The sequence below is a fragment of the Silurus meridionalis genome, chromosome 10 (genome assembly GCF_014805685.1).
Source record: "Silurus meridionalis isolate SWU-2019-XX chromosome 10, ASM1480568v1, whole genome shotgun sequence".
Taxonomy (NCBI): Eukaryota; Metazoa; Chordata; class Actinopteri; order Siluriformes; family Siluridae; genus Silurus; species Silurus meridionalis.
The window spans coordinates 5,160,530-5,179,534 of record NC_060893.1 but is presented as its reverse complement, the minus strand read 5'-3'; the positions used below and the strand labels follow the sequence as shown (position 1 = coordinate 5,179,534).

The following is a 19,005-nucleotide window of genomic DNA, read 5'->3' as shown; positions in this document are numbered from 1 at the left end:
TAGGGACAATGTTGTATTGTATTAATGTATCTACAGTAGATGATCCTGGTGTCCACAACTCTGGTTAAAGCAACAGCTTTATTCTCATGTACTTTGCCTGCACTGCTTATTCTGAAGACTCTGAGGAAGGTTCCTTTGACCATGGCATTAAAACGTAAGTCAGTGTTTCTGAGAATTTGGGGCAGCACAAAAGGAACCCTGATGCTTCATCACAGACCAAAATATACTTGGATAAATATACAAAAATATACTCAGACATAACATAATGGCCACCTGCTTAATATTGTGTTTGTTCTCCTTTTGGCTACAGGAGCTCGTCTGCTGGATCGGATCACACAGACCAGCCTTCGCTCCTCACGTGGCCGCCCACGACCCTGTCACCGGTCCACCACTGTTCCTTTCTTGGAGCACTTTTGATAGATACTGACCACTGCAGACTTGGAACATCCCACGAGAGCTGCAGTTTTGAAGATGCTCTGACCCAGACGTCTAGACGTCACAATTTGGTCCTTGTCAAACCTTTACGTTTGCCCATTTTTCCTGCTTCTAACGTCAATTTCGAGGACAAAATGTTCGCTTGCTGACTTATAATATCCCACTCACCCAACAGGTGCCACGATGAAGAGATAATCAGTGTTATTCACTTAGTCATAATGTTAGAATGCCATGATGTTATGCCTGATTGGTGTACTTATATATACCAGCATAAATATACACTAAATATACTAAAATACAACAGGATGACTACATGGACTTTAACGCTCTTCTGCCGATCCAAAAAAAAAAATAATTATACATCCAGGACTTTGAAAACTACATATAATTTTTCGATTGCCGTAATGATCTACGATCAGAATATGTACAGAAAATGATGAAGAAGAAAAAATATATCCTTTCAGCTTCACATCTATGGCATGATGTTACATTTCAGCTCTCGAAAAAAAAAAAGCATCAGGTCTTGTTTCACATATTAAGAACTGGTTTGTATATATATATATATAAAAAACTGCATCTGACGGATCTGTAAATCAAATATCAGGAAAGTACCTCCATATTTTATTGATTTTAGAGACACAAAGATTCAATTAATAAAAAAAAATTACATACGTACAATTTATGGATATGTATTTCATTCTGCATCATATTTCCAGGGTCATTTCAGATCGGTCTTAACACATGATGCATTCAGGTAATACAGAATTCCTAAAGAGCTTACGTGTGTGTGTGTGTGTGTGTGTGTGTGTGTAAGCAGTGTTTCCTGGCAGGCAGGATGATGAGGTCTTCAGTCGATAATGTGGAAAGCATTAAAGCTTGTTATGCTGAAAAACAGTCTGAGGCTTCACTATAATGTTAAAAAAGGATCAAGAGTTACAAATATTTTCTTAAAATAAAATAAAAAATCCATCACACACACTGGCTATGATGTCCCATTGTCCCATTGTATGTAGGTGTTATCCATTATCTTTGGTAAAGGAACAACTGCTGTAAATATTAAGTTTCTAGATTAAGTACAGGAGGTTTATTTGTCTAGGCTACATTCAGACACTGGCTCAAAATGTGCATAATTGTAAAGAGTTCAGGAAAGAAACGAGGTGCAGTTCTTTAACAACAGAGGTTTAGCGATTTTTAGCAGGTCCAAGTTCGGATCCAGTGACCTGCCCAAACCTTCCAGGACCATGATGGCAAACACAATGGAAGCAAAGTTGCTCTCCAGCTTCACCTGTGAACACAAGGACAAATGTTTGCAAATTTATAAAAAAAATAATAATAAAAATAATCATTATACAGTATTCACAGCGGTTGCCATATCACTCAAAATTCAGCTCAGGTGCATTCTGTTTCACTGAACATACTTAAGATGTTTCTACAACTTGACTGGAGTCTACCTGTGGGGAATTTAGTTGATTGGACATGATTTGGAAAGGCACACACCTGTCTATATGAGGTCCCACAGTTAACAATGCATGTCAGACAACAAACTAATTGTCTGTAGACCTCAGAGACAGGATTGTATCGAGGCACAAATCTGGTGAAGGAAACAGACATTTCTGTAGTATTAAAGGTCCCAATGAGCACAGTCGCCTCCATTATCCGTAAATGGAAGAAGTTTGGAACCACCAGCACTCTTCCTGAAGCGGGCTGCTAGGAGCGATCCGGGGAGAAGGGCTTTAGTCATGGAGGTGCCCAAGAACCCGAAAGCCATTCTGAAAGAGCTTCAGCATTTCTCTGTGGAGAGAGGAGAACCTTCCAGAAGAACAACGATCTCTGCAACACTCCACTAATCAGGCCTGTATTGTAGAGTGGCCAGACGGAAGCCACTCCTCAGTAAAAGGGACATGACAGCCCACCTAGAGTTTGCCAAAAGGCGCCTGAAAGACTCTCAGACCATGAGAAACAGGGATTGAACACTTTGGCCTGAATGCCAGGTGCTCATCGCCTGGCCAATACCATCCCTACAGTGAAGCATGGTGGTGGCAGCATCATGCTGTGGGGATACATCCACAAATGCAGGTTAAAGCTTTCCCATGCAATGAAGAATATGTGAACATGATCTAGAAAAAAATGTCTAGTTTCTTTTTTTTCCAGAAAAAAAAGTATTTTTTTTGGGCCGAAGCAGATTTAAAATGGAATGAGCCAAAAGTGCTAAACTTCTGTAGTTCATTTGAAATTCTTTTTCCTCTTGAGGTACCAGTGACTAGTGTTCCTGTCTCTTTCTTCTCTTCAGATCTGCCTGATTCATCCTGACACCCTTCCTCTGGATGGAATTCTCTTTAATTGGAGACCATTCTGTGTGAGGATGGTTCCACATGAACAGTCTAAAGATCCACAAATTTACTGAGCAACTCAAACTCTGAGGATGGATTTGGACTGTAATTATCAACAGTCTACTTCAATTATCTCAGGACAGAAGTATACAGATTTTGCATTTAAGCACCCATTACTGAAGAGTACACCTCCACAATTATGGATCTGAAATGAATGCACATTCGCTGTCACCCAGATGAGGATGAGTTTCTTTATGAACTTGGTTCCTCTTAAGGTTTCTTCCTCATGTCCTCTCAGAGAGTTTTTCTTTGCCACAGTCGCCTCTCATTAGGGATAAACTTAAAATGATACGGAACAAACTTCTAGGCACTAAACTGATACATTCTAATGCTATAACCTTTATCTCTGTAAAGCTGCTTTAGGACAATGCCCAGTGTTAAAAGCGCTACACAAATAAAACTGATTTTTTGCAAACCACTGATAGATCCTCTGGACTAAAGAGGAGTGGGACCAGTGGGCATATGATCAGAGAGCCTAGTTCAAAGACATAATATTTTTGCATTGATTTTTTTTTTCCCCCTTTTAAAATGGCATATTTTAAACTTTTGAGTTTTTTATGTTCTATTGTAAAAAAAAAAATTATAATAATATGGGTATGTTTTTATTTACATTTTACCCAGCAGCCCAACTTTTTTGGAATCAGGGTTGCACATTAAAGAGTCGGTATATTTTAAGCTAATATGGGTTTATATGATTCTATATATAAGTAAATATATGCTGAAATACACTGAAGAAGAAAAAAAAAAAATCACCACCTGAATTTAACTAAGCAAATAAGTAAGAGCGTTATTAAACCCTAACTGATGCAGTGAGCAGCTTCTCATTTCTTAAACAACCATATTGGAAGACACTGTGATCGTGGAGAGGATGTTAATCTGTTTCAGAATGGTCAAATTAGTGGAAACAAAGAGAACATCTAAGGAGCATAAAGTTTGTACTCTGGAGCAATGGAAGGAGGTCATGTGGTCTGATGAGTCTAGATTTACACTGTTCCATCATGCCTAGTGCCTACCTGTACCTAGCCTGTGGGGGCAGTGCTATGATCTGGGGTTGCTGCATATTCCAAGATGGCAATGCCAGGATTCATCGGGCTCAAATTGTAAAAGACTGGTTCAGGGAGCATGAGACATAATAAGACACAGAGTCCAGACCTTAACCCCATTGAGAATCTTTGGAATGTGCTGAAGAAGACTTCAAGATATCGAAGAAAAAAAAAATGACTGCAACTCTGGACAGGAATAAATGTCGTGACATTGCAGAAGTTTATCGAAACGATGCCACGGCAATTGCATGCCGTAATCAACGCTGTGTATAAAAATACAAAATTGGTATCCGTATGGGTAACAAAGAAATTTCACAAACGATTCAATTCAAACATCATATTGTGCATCTTATTCGTTTCCCCGCCCAGTTTGTGAAATCGCTTTGGATTTTTTCCTCTTGCATTTTATAGATTAGAATAAAAATGAGCAAATCTTTCCACTTTTCCTGTTTCCTTTTATGTATTAATAGCTCACACTGTCGGGAACTGTGTGTGTACCTTTTGGCTAACACTGTGTATGTGTGTGCTCTTATGTAAACCCTTCACATACCTTGTGGCGGATTAGCAAGCCGAACACCCGCGACAGCAGCTCCGACACCTGAATCTTTACACAATTACAAAGCAAAACATGATTAGACATTTATATTTGAGTCACCTCAAGAAACACTGTGATAAGAAATGTGTGCGTGTGTGTGTAGTAGGCATGTGGTTGTACCTTCCCCAGAGACAGCGTCTCACTCACAGCAAGGTCCACGAGCTCAGCCATTTCCTTTTTGAAGCGTGGCACATCCTGGCATTCGTTGGCCCTGGCATGGTGTAGAATCAGCTCTGCTACCTGCTCCCCCTTACATGCATAAAAGCATTACACAATATGCAAGTTTTTCTTTACATAGTGCCTATGCAAATGAACTCTAATACCTCATGAGTCATTACCTGCTGGAGAACGACGGCAGTAAATACGGCTCTCAGGTTACGCAGGTCTTCTTCGCTCAGCTGGGCTACGATTCCTGCGTCCAGCAGCACCAGCTGTAAGGGAGGAGGTGAAGGTCTCATGCTAACCACCACCGTGTCCCACAGATCTGTCAGAGTGGCTTTGTCCTGGCCCGAGATTCCCTGATCCACCTGAACAAGGATATTCCCTGGATGCAGGTCTCCATGGACAAAATTATCCACAAACACCTGCACAGAAACACAGTTTACATGGCGGAGAACGTATGACACACACACATTATATGTACACACACCGATCAGGCATAACATGATAAGTGAATAACACTGATTATCTCTTCATCATGGCACCTGTTAGTGGGTGGGATATTATTAGGCAGCAAGTGAACATTTTGTCCTCAAAGTTGGAGTGTAAGAAGCAGGAAAAATGGGCGAGCGTAAAGATTTGAGTTTGACCCTGGCCAAATTGTGACGTCTAGACGACTGGGTCAGAGCATCTCCAAAACTGCAGCTCTTGTGGGGTTTCCCAGTCTGCAGTGCTCAGTACCTATCCAAAGTGGTTCAAGGAACATGGGCGGCCGAGGCTCATTAATGCACGTGGGGAGCGAAAGCGGCTCCGTGTGGTTCGAACTAACAGACGAGCTCCAGTAGCTCACATTGCTGAAGAAGTTAATGCTGTTGATACTCGATGGATCATTAGTGTTTTGGCTAGCTATTCAAACCTCTCCACCACCATGGGCAAGACTAAAGAGCTGTCAAAGGACGTCAGGGATGAAATTGTAGACCTGCACAAGGCTGAAATGGGCTACAAGACCATCAGATTGTTGCCGTGGCTATAGGTTTTGAGTCATCATCATGCTGGAAGACCCGTCCACCACCCATCTTTAGTGTTCTGGCTAAGTCCAGAATGTTCCTATTGAAGATTTTACAGTGCATGGCCCCCGTTCATGTGGTGACGTCTTCCTGTACCCTTAGCAGAGAAACAGTCCCAAAGCAGAATGTTTCCTCCTCCATATTTGACAGTGGGGATTTCTCTGCGTTCAAACATGGTGAGTCGAGTTGATGCTAAATAGCTCAATTTTGCTCTTATCTGACCACATCACATGTCTCTGAATCATTCAGATGTTCATTAGCAGACTTCAGACAGGTCTGTTCATGTACATTCTTGAGCAGAAGGCGTGGTGTGTAAGCAATGGTTTTCTTGGTGAATGTGGTCTCAGCTCCCTTGAGATCATTAACAAGCTCCTCCTGTGTAATTCTGGGCTGATCCCGTACCTTTCTCAGAATCCTCCTCACCTCATGAGGTGAGATTTTGTGTGGAGTTTCAAAGCGAGGGCGATTGACTTATCTTGTATTCCGTCCCTTTTCGAATTATCGCACCAACAGTGGCCTCTTTCTCACCTCAAGCTTCTTGCTGATAATCTTGTAGCCCATTCCAGCCTTGTGCAGGTCTACAGCTCTTTGGTCTTTCCCACAGTGGTGGAGAGGTTTGAATGGAAGAGTTTGATTCTGTGACTGGTGTCTTTTATACACATAACGAGTTGAAATTAGGAGTTCTTTCTTAAAGGTACAGGACTAATTTGGGTGTGTGGGAGTCAGAATTCTTGCTGGTTGGTGTGGGATCAAATTCTTTTACTTGTTCGAATACAAAATAATTGATATAATATATAATATTTTTTATCCCCACACTGTACATTCCCACCTCATCCTACATTATAAGTAAAAGCATTTCAGTCTGTATGTCATGAGTGTGCATGCGAGTCCGATACGCACCATTTTCAGCAGCGTGTCCACCCCCATGCGGGCAATTCTCTGCTTCATAGCCACAGAAACATCTGATTTAAGGTAGTTCGAAATGGGTTCACTCTCCTTAAATTAAAAAAAACAGAAAAACTATTGGAACGACGAAATCCGAGAAGACGACCATACAGACCAGCCACTAAGTGCCAAGACACTGACTGACCTCATACGTCTCAACCAGGACAGTACTTGTGACAAATGGTCTTAGTGGTGTTGGAAACTTACATATTCCAAATCCTTGAAGTTGTTCTTGAACTTTTCCATGTTCTTGGCTTCGAAACGAAGGTCAATCTGCAGGCGAAGGTTTTAATAAATAAATTCGTGAATAAATTAAATGAACGCAGGGTTTGTAAAAGAGTATCTGGTGAACGTTAGTACTACCTGCTTAGTCATGAGCTTCTCAAATTCATCCACGATTTCAGGGAGACTGAGCCACTTCAGGCCTGGTAAGCAGCTGATGAGCATGCTGCCTGCCTTCATCAGAATCAGGTCTATCTGAACTTGTCTCCTGATGCCAGGATGAAGCACCTGCATGGAAATGTTGGAACATTTTTTGCAACACTTTTCCATACAATAATGAAAATGACTGTATAATGCGGTGAATGTGGATGATGTAAAAAAATATATATTTTATATATATTATATACACACACACACACACACACACACTATACTGTCAAAAGTTTGTGGACACCTGGTGATAAATATGGTATTTGTTTTTTAAGGTACTTTGTCAGATTAGAGCTCAATAGCAGGACACTCAAGATCTTCCTCGCCAAACCATGTACAGTCAACCATATCTTTAAAGAACTCATGCTGGAACAGGTTCGGGTTCAGGTGGACACAAATTTTTATTATACCGCATCCAAAGTCATCCTATACAATTGTGTGACTTCAGCTTTGTGGTAACAGTTTGAAGTAGAACCACATATGGCAGGAAAGGTGAAGTGTCCCAATACTTTTGTCCATACAGTGTTTTGTGTGTGTGTGTGTGCGCATATACACACACACACACACACACACACACACACACACACACACACACACACACACACACAGACAGTCATTTTACCTTTCAGAAGTTACAGTACCTTAATTGCTACTGGTATTAACCCCTTATCCTCTTCATGTCTAAGCTCAGCAGAACCTCCATCCAAGTTCTCAGACGTCTCTCCATCTCCTTTCTCTGACCCCCATAAATAACCCAAAGTGCCTCCCAAACCAGGAACCTCCCAGGCTTCCAGGAGATCCTCCTTCTCAAGCCCCTCCACCAGCTGCTGGAATGCTGGGTCTTTCACGCTTGCCACACAAGCCTTAGCCCGATACACCTGTGCCACACATCCTGAGCCCACAGGCTCCTTACTCTCAAAGACGAAGAGCTGCCTCCATCCTTCCCCAAAAGCTCGGCTCAGACATTGCTTAGTGTGATTCCAAGAATGCGGATGCACCTTGACATGGAGGCGAGAAAATCGATCGCAGAATTCCTGAGAGAAGATGTCTCGTCGTGTACTGGCCCACTGGCCCAGTTTGATAAACGTCGGCCCGGATGTCTCTGTGACCCAGAGCAGGGCGTTAAGCCAGCATGTGGCCCAGTGCTTCGAGAGCAGGCTCAGTGGGTACAGAAGCAACAATGGGCTGAATTTCAGCAGGAGGACCAAGGCACGGATGCCCAGCCTGAACACAAAGGTCAGTCTGTGGACCTGCACTTTGGCAAGGGACTTTTTTTCTGTAGTTCTCCGAGGAAGCACTGCCTCCTGGGCTGAAGCGTAAGTAAATCCACTAGCCGCCCAACACCACAACACCATCTTTGGGGTTCGAGAAAGAATCTGATAGCTCCTTTTCACCAACAAAGTTCTGGATGGGATCATTCGAATGGACACTGAGACTCTCTGAATGGTAAACCTGAGGCTTCGGAAAGCAACCTTAGTGCAAAATACAGACATTTTTGACATTGTATATCCGTAGCATCAGTTAGTAATATATATTGGTGCAAAATTCACATTTCAGCTACATTTGTGTATATAGATGAGGCTCCTATGGACACACTGCATTAACAACTGATCCACATTATTGCACTGAATCATTATTAAAGCTTGTAAACCGACGCATGCGCACTGAGCTACACCGAAGTATAAATACCTATAAGGTGTATCACCTACTGTATACAGGAAACATCAGGCTATAGACGATCAATAAAACTGATCGATAAAATCAATAAACGTTTATTTGAACTATTCGGCTAATAAGTACGACTCGATATACAGCACCGGTTCAGCCACATCACCCTGAAACAGCACATGGTTGCGTTTATGTTTTCATTCATCCTTGCTATGAAATTTGGCCGCACTCTCTCCGGTGCCACCGTTAAATCCTTCCGGCTAGGTTTTCACGACGGTAATATGGTGTTCCGCGTTAGTAAGAAGCGTTCCGGGGTGTTTTGTATAAGACATTACAGATTTAGTAACATCTATTGCGAAATTTATTTGAAAAATTATAATGATATGGTAATTGTTGCGCTTTTTATTTTTCTTCTTAACCAGTAATGATTCTTTCAAATCTCTGGAAGTACAATATACTCAGTACTAAGTGCAACTTGACTATAATCACACACGTGTATGATGTCAAATGGACAAAAAAAAAAAAAGAAAAAGCACCACATGTGGAACCAAACAGTGGATAACTCATTTATGAACTACTTAGAGACCAAATAGTAGTCCCAGAAATGTCCAAAGGTTCAGTTCTCAAGTATTTAATACCGTAAGACTTCCTCAGACAAACATCGATCAGACATAATTTCATGACCACGACTCAGGCATAACATTCTGTCCACCTGCCTAATATTGTGTTGGACCAACTGTTGCTGCCAAAACATTCTTGATGAATTTGAGCTACAACTGACCATAAGATTGCTATGTGCTTTTCAAATATTTCATTCCACATTTAGGACCATTTGCTGTTATAATAATCTGAGAAGATGTTCATTTTGAAGTATGCTTGTGAAGATTTGAGCTCATTCAGCTACAAGGTTGTTAAATAAACCAGATAATGATGGAGGATGAGGTGAGGATATAAACCAATCAGGCATAACATTCTTACCATTTACGAATATTGTGCTTGTCCTCCTTTTACTGCAAAATCAGTCCTGACCTGTTGAGCATTAACAGCATTAACGTCTGTAGCAATGTGAGCTACAGGAGCTCGTCTGTTGGATCGGACCACACAGTCCAGCTTTCGCTCCCCGCGTGCATCAATGAGCCTTGGCCGCCCATGACCCTGTCACTGGTTCACCACTGTTCCTTCCTTGGACCACGTTTAATAGATACTGACCACTGCAGACGAGGAAACCCCACAAGAGCTGCAGGTTTGGAGATGCTCTGACCCAGTCCTCTAGACATCACAATTTGGCACCCGTGTTAAACTCTCTTAAATCCATTTTTCCTGCTTCTTACATGATGAAGATATAATCAGTGTTATTTACTTCACCGCTCATAATTTTATAATGAAATAATGTTATGCCTGTTCTGTGTAAACACTCTGACACTACATATTAGTACCTTTCTAAAAAAGTTCCCTCATATGGATAAAATTCACTCATCCCTAATGTATGCTAAATTATAACATCGATGAATGGTAAATATACATTAATAACTTTTACAGTTATTTATAGTTTAATCTATAATAGCAAGCATATGAATCTTCTTGTCTAGACCCAGAGACACAGAGACTTTAATTCAATGCTCACTTTATTTCATATACACTATATGGACAAAAGTATTGGGACACCTGAATTTCCCAGTCATATGTGGCTCTTTCGCAAACTGTTATCGCAAGGCACACAATAGACACCCAATTGTACAGGGTGTCTTTGGATGTAGTAGCATGTATTTTTCCCTTCACTTGAACTGGGAGACTCAAACATGTTCCAGCATGACGATGCCTCTGTACACAAAAGCAAACTCCATGAATATATGGTTTTCATGGGTTGGAGTGGAAAATCTCCTGCTATAGACTTCTGACCTCAACCAACTTTTGGATGAATTGGAACACTGACTGCACCCCAGACCTCCTCACCTCACCTTCATCAGTACCTGACTTTACTAAAACACTTGTGTCTGAATGAGCAAAATCTCCACAAGCACACTCCAAAATCTAGTGGAACATCTTTCCAGAAGAGTGGAGGGAATTCTAAAGCAAATTGGGACTAAATGTGGAATGTGATGCTCAAAAGCACATACCATACTTATGACCAGGTGTCCGCAAACCTTTGGCAGTATAGTGCATGTTCCTGTCTACTAAATAATATGATCTTGTAAAAGAAGACAAAGCACACGTTTGCAAAGAATTTCGTAAGATTTATTTGAAATAATTGATTCAAGGATTACCAATAGAACAAAATGGGGTGATAAAATGAAAAGAAACCAGTCAGTCAATCATAGATAAGAGAGAATGAAATATCCCAATTTTTATTTGGAGCTGCAGTTTTGTGCATTGTGTTCTTCTTTTTGTGTTTTTTTAAAGGATGAGAAATTGTGAATTAACCGAAACTGTTCTTTTTTTCTTAACCTTTAAACAGTTAAGCAAATATTGTTGATAACATTTTTTATATTTCCTGAACATTCTAGTTATTTTGTATCACACAAGAGTATATCTTCATATATATACAATTATAAAGGTAAGTCAAGTCAACGTTAAAAGTGAGATTTTGGAGCTCTTGCATCAAATGAAATGGAGATGATGTAAAAAGGAAACAGTTTTGTGATATTTATTTGCAAAATATTACGCTACCAAAAAAGCTACAGCAGCTACAGTATGGAATTGGCTGCTTTACACCATTTTGTCCATCAGGGGCTACTAGTGAGCATTTGATTGTTCACTAGTGTAAAATTCTTCGATCCTCAGAAAAGAATGAGTAGATTGGATCGAGCTGACAGGAAATCTATAGTAACTGAAATAATCACTCTTTACAACTATTGTGAGCAAAAAAAACATCTCAAATTGCACCTTATATCAATCCTTACGGTTTATAACCTTTTAAAGCAACAGAACACACCAGGATCCATTCCTGTCAGCCAAGAACTAGAGTCTACGGCTATTATGTGAAAAGACTCATCAAATCAAATCAAACAGCTGAAGACCAAGGGTTTTTTTTACCGGTCTTATTTTACCTGTAACTTTTAATTTAAGAGCCCCATAATGACTCACATTCGTGTTTGTCTCCCATTCTGACAAGAGTGGACAACAGTTGGGTCATTTTTTACTGAGCATTGCAAGATACACAAATATGTCACATCAACAACAAACAACAAAATGAATAATAATACATTTTCTTTCATGTAGGCTGTTCACTGTTTAGGAAAGTGAAAAAAAATTATTTTATTTTTTGAAATAATAATAATAAATTAGAAATAATAATATGGCCAAATGGCCTGCGGGAAGAAGGACATTCGGCCATATTATTACTTATAACTTTCTTTCGGCTTCTCCCGTTAGGGGTCGCCACAGCGGATCCTCCGCACGTTTGATTTGGCGCATGTTTTACGCTGGATGCCCTTCCTAACGCAACCCTCCCCATTTATCCGGGCTTGGGACCGGCACTGAAAGTGGCTGGGGTTGGTTCCCTGACCGGGGATCGAACCCATGTCGCAGCGGTGAGAGCGCCGCATCCTAACCACTAGACCACCAGGGAGGCCATATTATTATTTATAATTTATTAAAACTATTAAAAAGAGTTTAAACCAGGAACCACCCAGGCTCTAGTACTGGACCTCCCTCTCCATCGTCACTCATTTCGGCACAATCTTTATGTTTTTGCACTATGACACTTAAACTCTGGACTTGAACAGCACAGTGCCACTTTATATCACACCATACTGCACATGGACTTTTTAAGAGCAATCACACTAAATCACTTTATGGCAGATATTGTAAGTAATTACTCATTCATGTATAAACCTCACGTATATGCTGCTGACTTTTGATAGAGGATCCTGTAAACATGGGCAGACTGAGTGTTGCTGACTGGGGCAATTGTAGTAAACTGACCCAACTCTCCCCTACAGTCTCATCCTCTCTATGGCTATAATACTAAAAGAATACCCCATATAGCTACCACTTTCCAGGATTTATGCCTTCTATTTTATGACTGTTTATAAGAACAGCAACAGGACCTGAATGAAGCATAACATCACATTCTGCTGTCTTTTAGAGAAGATCTGTTTGATGTACAGGCAGTTATTAATGCTCACAGATACTCTCTACAGAAAATTAGAAAATCTTGATGAACTTTGCCTGCAAAGATATTTAAATATCACGTTCCAGCACCCTTTCACATGGTAATGGATTGCCTTTTACATCAGAGAAATTTCATCTGTTGCGCTTGTTTTGTTCCGAACCCAATTTGTGCTCATTTACTAAATCAGCAGGTTACATACATCACTGGTGAAAATGGCTCTAATGCCGAATTGCATTCGGGCCAAAAACTACAAGCTTACACCATATTGCATAACAGTTATGTTCTCTTTTAACATTCACGTTGATGAATTGCTGTCATTATAGTCAATTTCGTTGATTATTGCAGCTCTACTGTTTGTGGTTTCTGTTTTAAAAACGTTTTACCATGTAGCTTGCTTTATCTGAAGGCAAATGTACTCTTATATTTCACTATATATCACAATTAAAGCTGCAAAATTGTTTCTGTGGCTTCATTGTTACAGCAAATAGGGTTGGGTGGATCAGTCCTTGTACTGAAGCATAAATACTGGTGTTGTATCAGAAGGATTGATTCCTACATTAAAATATCAATCCTATGTCTTTTTCTTTTTTAAACAATTGATTGATTGTATTGATTATTTGGTGTAAAAGAGGCAGATGTAGAGACAGGGTGGTATGGAGACGGATGATCTGCTGTGGAGACCCCTAATGGGAGCAGCCGAAGAAGAAGAAGAAGAAGAAGAAGAAGATTGATTGTATTGATTATATGTATTTTACAAACAAGTCAGCATTTTGTCCCTCATATATCATAGTCATAGTCATATATTGTTCATAAAATTTTTATCACTGTAAAGATTCTTTGGGACAATGTCCATTGTTAAAATTGCTCCACAAATAAAACTGATTTAAAATGAATTAAATATATCTTGTGGATTACTGTGTCATCTGAACCTTCTGGGAGAATTTTTTCAAAAGCAAAAAAGTTGAATTTCTTGTATTCCATTATGAAAGCAAGTGGAGGGAATGTAGAATCATCATGAGTTTGAATAAAATTTGTCCAAGGTTTGTTGGTTTATAATGTTTTGTAACCCCCAGTCTATTCGGTAAAGTCCAGTCTATTGTTGTATATTTTATCTTAATAATAATGGCTTTTGAATATATTGGTTTTGGTATCAACAATACTGGTCTTAAAAGGACTTCATATCGAAAAGAAGGTTAGTGGTTTTGTCCAAACTGGTTTTCTACTATAATATGTTCTGGAAGTCTTAGTTTTGAAGTGTGTCAAACGCTTTCTGAGATTCGTGCTGGTTTTCCGCAATGGTGTCAAAACTGTGACATCCGAGCTGGATCTTCAGGTGAAGTCCCCAGAAGTCCACAGGAGCTAAACCTCGCGAGTAGGGTCAGGGCAGAATTGAGATGATGTGGATTGTTGACATAAGTTGCGTGGTAGACGTGGTAACGCACGTGGCCAGAATAACACCGGTTCAAATAACACCATAATTTTCAAACGTTTTTGATATCACTTGGTACCTGTGATTGGTTAGTTCCCTTTTTGCACAGTTCACAGAAGCCCACAGTAGGAAAAACCTAGAGTGTAACACTTTACAGACCTGAGGTTCAGCTGTCATTGAGAGGGTTAATAAACATGTCCCCCATCCTTTATCCGGAACATCCCTGAACAGATGTTGCGTCCACATCTGTCTCTCCCTGCACTCAGACTCTCATTACCTTGTCTTGCTTCTCAGATTGGTGCTCATTATGATAATTAGTAGCTTTTGATAGTAGTTAGTAGAACGTTGAGACTCGTTTTGTTGCTACATGTATTTTGCTCTATTTTTCGGCAAAATACAGACGATACACAATAAAAACAGGCAACCATATTTTACTGATTGAGACAAATCATTTTTTAGTATAATGACACCATGTTTCTTTACAGTCTTATCCTCCCTATGGCTATAAGGCTTTAAGAAAATCTCATACAGCTACCACTTTTACCTTCTATTTTTGTATTACTTAAAAGTTTTAAATGCAACAGGACATTCTGCTCATTTTCCTTCTTCTCTTTTAGAGCAAAACTAATAAAACAACTGCATGCAACAAAGAATATGTATGTGCATTTCTACACAAAAAGTTGCCAGTATCTGTGTGAAATGCGATCCACTACTTCTCCAGCCTCCTCCTCTCTTGAATACAAGCCAGAAGTAATTTCTAAACCTCTTGCTCTTTCCCCATGTCCAGCAATGGTGCCTCTGGATTGTTTTATGGAGTTACATGTGAACAGAACTGAGTGAGTGTGGGATCTGTGAACTGTGAGAAGGAAAAATCTAGAATCGAAAGCGTTCTTTTGTTTTTCTTCAAAGTTTGGAAGAACCTTGAATAATTCCACATAGGGGCTTTGGAGTGATGCAACATGAAAAGTGTATGCATGATGGTCAGGAGTTTGGAATTTTGAAAGCCAGTAATGCCACAATGTTCTGTGGTGTATACACTCTATTATATGTCAGGGTAAAGAGTACTGTTCTGTTAAACAGCATGTCCATCAGTGGTTCATATATTTAAAAACATTTTATGGACCCCCATGATAAGTTTCAGCCTTTTCTGCTTGTATGTTAAAGTGGGAATTGGCAGTTTGATCAAGTTGGGGAGAAAAAAAAAACAGGCAACATTTAAACAAGTACATTTCAGTCATGACCATTATCAGGATAGTGTGTAGATTTGTGTAGAAAGGTTTGGTGTTGGTGGAATTTATCTGCTAGCGTGTTGGAACACTGCTTTGTTAGGCATGTTCTAACATATAGGGGTCAAGAACCATAGAGGGACTCCTATGATAGATCTATCCAGGTGGTGGTGGGAAGGTGGAGTGTGGAACAGAAATATGCATACACACAGATGATAAGCTGCAGTGATTGTATTAAGAGAGCCAATCAGCACACAGCTAAAATTTTATGGCTGAAATATAGACATTTTATAAATGGTTAAAATACGGTTCTATGTTTTTAAACTTAAAACCGTATTTTAACCATTTTTAAAATGTCTATATTTCTGTTCCACACTCCACCTATCTGTTTTTGTAACCAACAATAACAGATATCTTTTTTTTTTTTAAACAAAACCACAGGATGATTTTATTTAGCATTTTGTTTCATGCTTTGAAAGAAAAAAAAAAACTCCCTTAGATGTTATGAGGAAGAAACCTTGAGAGGAACCCGACTCAAAAGGGGAACCCATCCTCATTTGGGTGATATATTTGTATTAGCGAATACATAAATTATTTTATTTGTCCATTGCATACTAATGATTCTTCTACTTTGTGACATGATACAATCATTTTATTTGTTAACTGAAGATCCCTTTTTTTAAAAATTGCTTTACTACTTTGTTTTTTTTATTTTGTTCTGGCATGTTAAAGAGGCTGTTGTGTTGATTTTGGTTAATGCAGCATTCAGGTGTGCAGTTTGATTCATATTTTAGGAAACAAAACATAACAAATCAACTGTTTTTGGCTTTTCACTAACACGTGTCTTGGTGTTGAGGACTAGTGTATCTTTGAGCCTCAACTTTAATATGAATCAAATACTCAAGTACTGTTCAAATTAGATACTCTGAGATTTTTACTCAAGTCATATTGTAATTGGTGATTTATCAATGTAGTAAGTAATCTCCAGGCTCTTCTCAACCTGCTCCCTACTCTCACTACAAATAACAATATAATCCGCAAACATCACAGTCCATGGAGACTCCTGTCTGACCTCGTCCGTCAATCTGTCCATCACCACTGCAAACAGGAAAGGGCTCAGAGCTGATCCTTGATGCAGTCCAACCTCTACCTTGAACCAGTCTGTCGTTCCTGCTGCACACTTAACTGCTGTCACACTGTCCTCATACATGTCCTGCACGACCCTCACATACTTCTCTGCCACACCTGACTTCTTCATACAACACACCTACAACTCCTCTCTCCACACCCTGTTGTACGCTTTCTCTAAATCCACAAGCACACAATGCAACTCCTTCTGACCTTCTTTATACTTCTCTATCAACATTCTCAAAGCAAATAATGCATCTGTGGTGCTCTTCCTCTCTCCCCTCTGGCATAAAACCATACTGTTGCTCACAGATGGTCACCTCTTCTCTCAGCCTGGCTTCCACTACTCTTTCCCATAACTTCATGGTGTGACTGATCAACTTTATTCCCCTGTAGTTACTGCAGGTCTGCACACCTCCCTTATTCTTAAAGATCTGTAAAGATCCAGCACACTCCTTCTCCATTTCTCAAGTACAGTAACAAAGAAGATTTACTGAAATTCTGTACACTGTATATATCTAACTTGATACACATGGGTCTAATGAATGTTTTGGTTTCTCTGGCCATTCAGCTTTCTTTCTTCTGCAGCTAAAACAGGACACTTCATCACCAAGACGACCAGACCTCCAATCACTGGGCCAGCTGCAGATTAGTTCAGCAGTAGGGGGTGGAGGGATGATGGGAAAGGGGAGGAGGGAGAGAAGGAGAGAAAGAGGGATAGAGTGGGAGGGGGGTCTTGGTGTGAGAGAGAGAGAGAGAGAGAGAGAGGAGGGAGGGGTGGGAAAAGTGCAGAGAAAGAGCATGTGAGAGAGAAGGAGAGGAAGGCAAGGGTGCAGAGAGAAGCAGGAGGGAGAGATAAGGTTGCCTTGGCTGAAGTTGGTGAAGATAGTTTTAGAGTTTGGTTCTTGTTTGTTTCTCATTGCACACTTGGTGGGGGTGAAGCCTCGAGGGCCATCCAGAGGAACAGAAGAAGATCAAGGAAAGAGTGTTTGGAAAAAGAAGGAGGGGGAAAAAAGAAAACGAAAAAGAATAAAAAGTAGAAGAAGAAGCAGAAGAAGAAGGACTGGCTACTCCAGGAGGAATCACTGAGTGGATGTTGGTGTACTCAGTAGTGTCAGGTTTCACAAAATGAAAGACCACTACAAGAGCGCTTCTGCAAGGCTCAACCAACCAAGCCAGGTACAGTAGTCTATGTGTGTGTGTGTGTGTGTGTGTGTGTGTGTGTGTGTGTGTGTGTGTGTGTGTGCTTGATAAGAAAGCATTTTCTTCTAATCAAGTTTTCAACACTTAGGTTTAAATCAGATGAGCTGGAATCCAGCCGAACGATCATGTGTGTGTGAAGACAGTGTGTGAGTGTAGCTCTGTGGAAGATACTCCTATCCGAACTTCTCCTCCATTCGGACACTAAGTGGCAGACAGGGTTCACTCAGAGGTGTTTCTTCACTAAGGGAGAGGTGTGTGTTAAATAGGTGCATTCCAGTGCAGGCAGGGAGAGACAGCACAGATAGAGAAGTGGGTAATTGGATAAGTGAGGCGAGTCATTTGAACCCACAGAACAATGGTCTCTCTTCACCGCTCCACTGAAAGAGATAGAGTGAAAGGGGAGGTGGTAAACACAGAGCAGCTGGAGCAAAGATAACTTGCACCAAACAGCACTGTGTTTACTATCACCATTGCCAACACGTGTGTAAAGCATGTGAACTCCTTCTGTGTATGTATAGTATATATATATATATATATATATATATATCTCAGCGGTTAAGTCTCTGGGTTACTGATTGAAATGTCGGGGGTTTCAAGCCCTGGTATCACCAAGTTGACACTCTTGGGCCCCTGCATTAGGCCCTTAACCCTCCAGAGGTGCTGTGTCATGGCTTACTCTGTGCTCTGAGCAATGTAGGAAGCAGGGGGCAGAGCACAAAGTAAGCCATGATACAGCACCCATTTTATATATATATATATATATATATATATATATATATATATATATATATATATATATATATATATATATATATATATATATAATGTTGTTACTCTTAAAGGCATAAATCTGAGTCTGGCTTGCAATGTTTCCACACTTGTAGCCACACAAAACCTCAAAAAAATCACTTCTAAGAGAAATAAAAGTCTGATTGAATTTCGGAGCTGTTTCTGGGTGACTCTCAGCCCTGTCACGCATCCACTGACTCATATTCATGCTATTGTTAATGTTCCCGAGTCTCCAACTCACCTCTTCAGCATGTTACAGGCTTGAGGTACCAAGCATGCAATTAATGTCCAGAGACACCGTTTATTATGCTTCGGATCTCCAGGTGGTCGAGAATGTTTCAAAGAGGATTTTCTACAGCAGGATGAGTTGTGTATGGCAGTA

The 19,005-nt window shown here is 40.2% G+C and overlaps 2 protein-coding genes across 2 annotated transcripts in view; one reads left to right on the top strand and one right to left on the bottom strand.

The window, feature by feature from the left end:
• Window positions 1-1,022: 1,022 nt before the first annotated feature.
• Window positions 1,023-8,984, bottom strand: adck2 (aarF domain containing kinase 2). The gene is given in 10 exon segments (XM_046858564.1): window positions 1,023-1,720; window positions 4,419-4,472; window positions 4,584-4,712; window positions 4,802-5,047; window positions 6,590-6,685; window positions 6,780-6,841; window positions 6,844-6,907; window positions 6,998-7,144; window positions 7,708-8,538; window positions 8,756-8,984. Coding segments are annotated over 9 exon segments (1,719 nt in total). The 5' UTR covers window positions 8,485-8,538; window positions 8,756-8,984; the 3' UTR covers window positions 1,023-1,576.
• An 8,442-nt stretch (window positions 8,985-17,426) lies between these two features.
• Window positions 17,427-19,005, top strand: part of si:dkey-82f1.1 (DENN domain-containing protein 2A) — a 34,243-nt gene continuing 32,664 nt past the window's right edge. The window contains exon 1 of the mRNA XM_046859621.1: window positions 17,427-17,810. The gene's annotated coding sequence lies outside the window, so the exon portion shown is untranslated. The remainder of the gene's footprint in view (window positions 17,811-19,005) is intronic.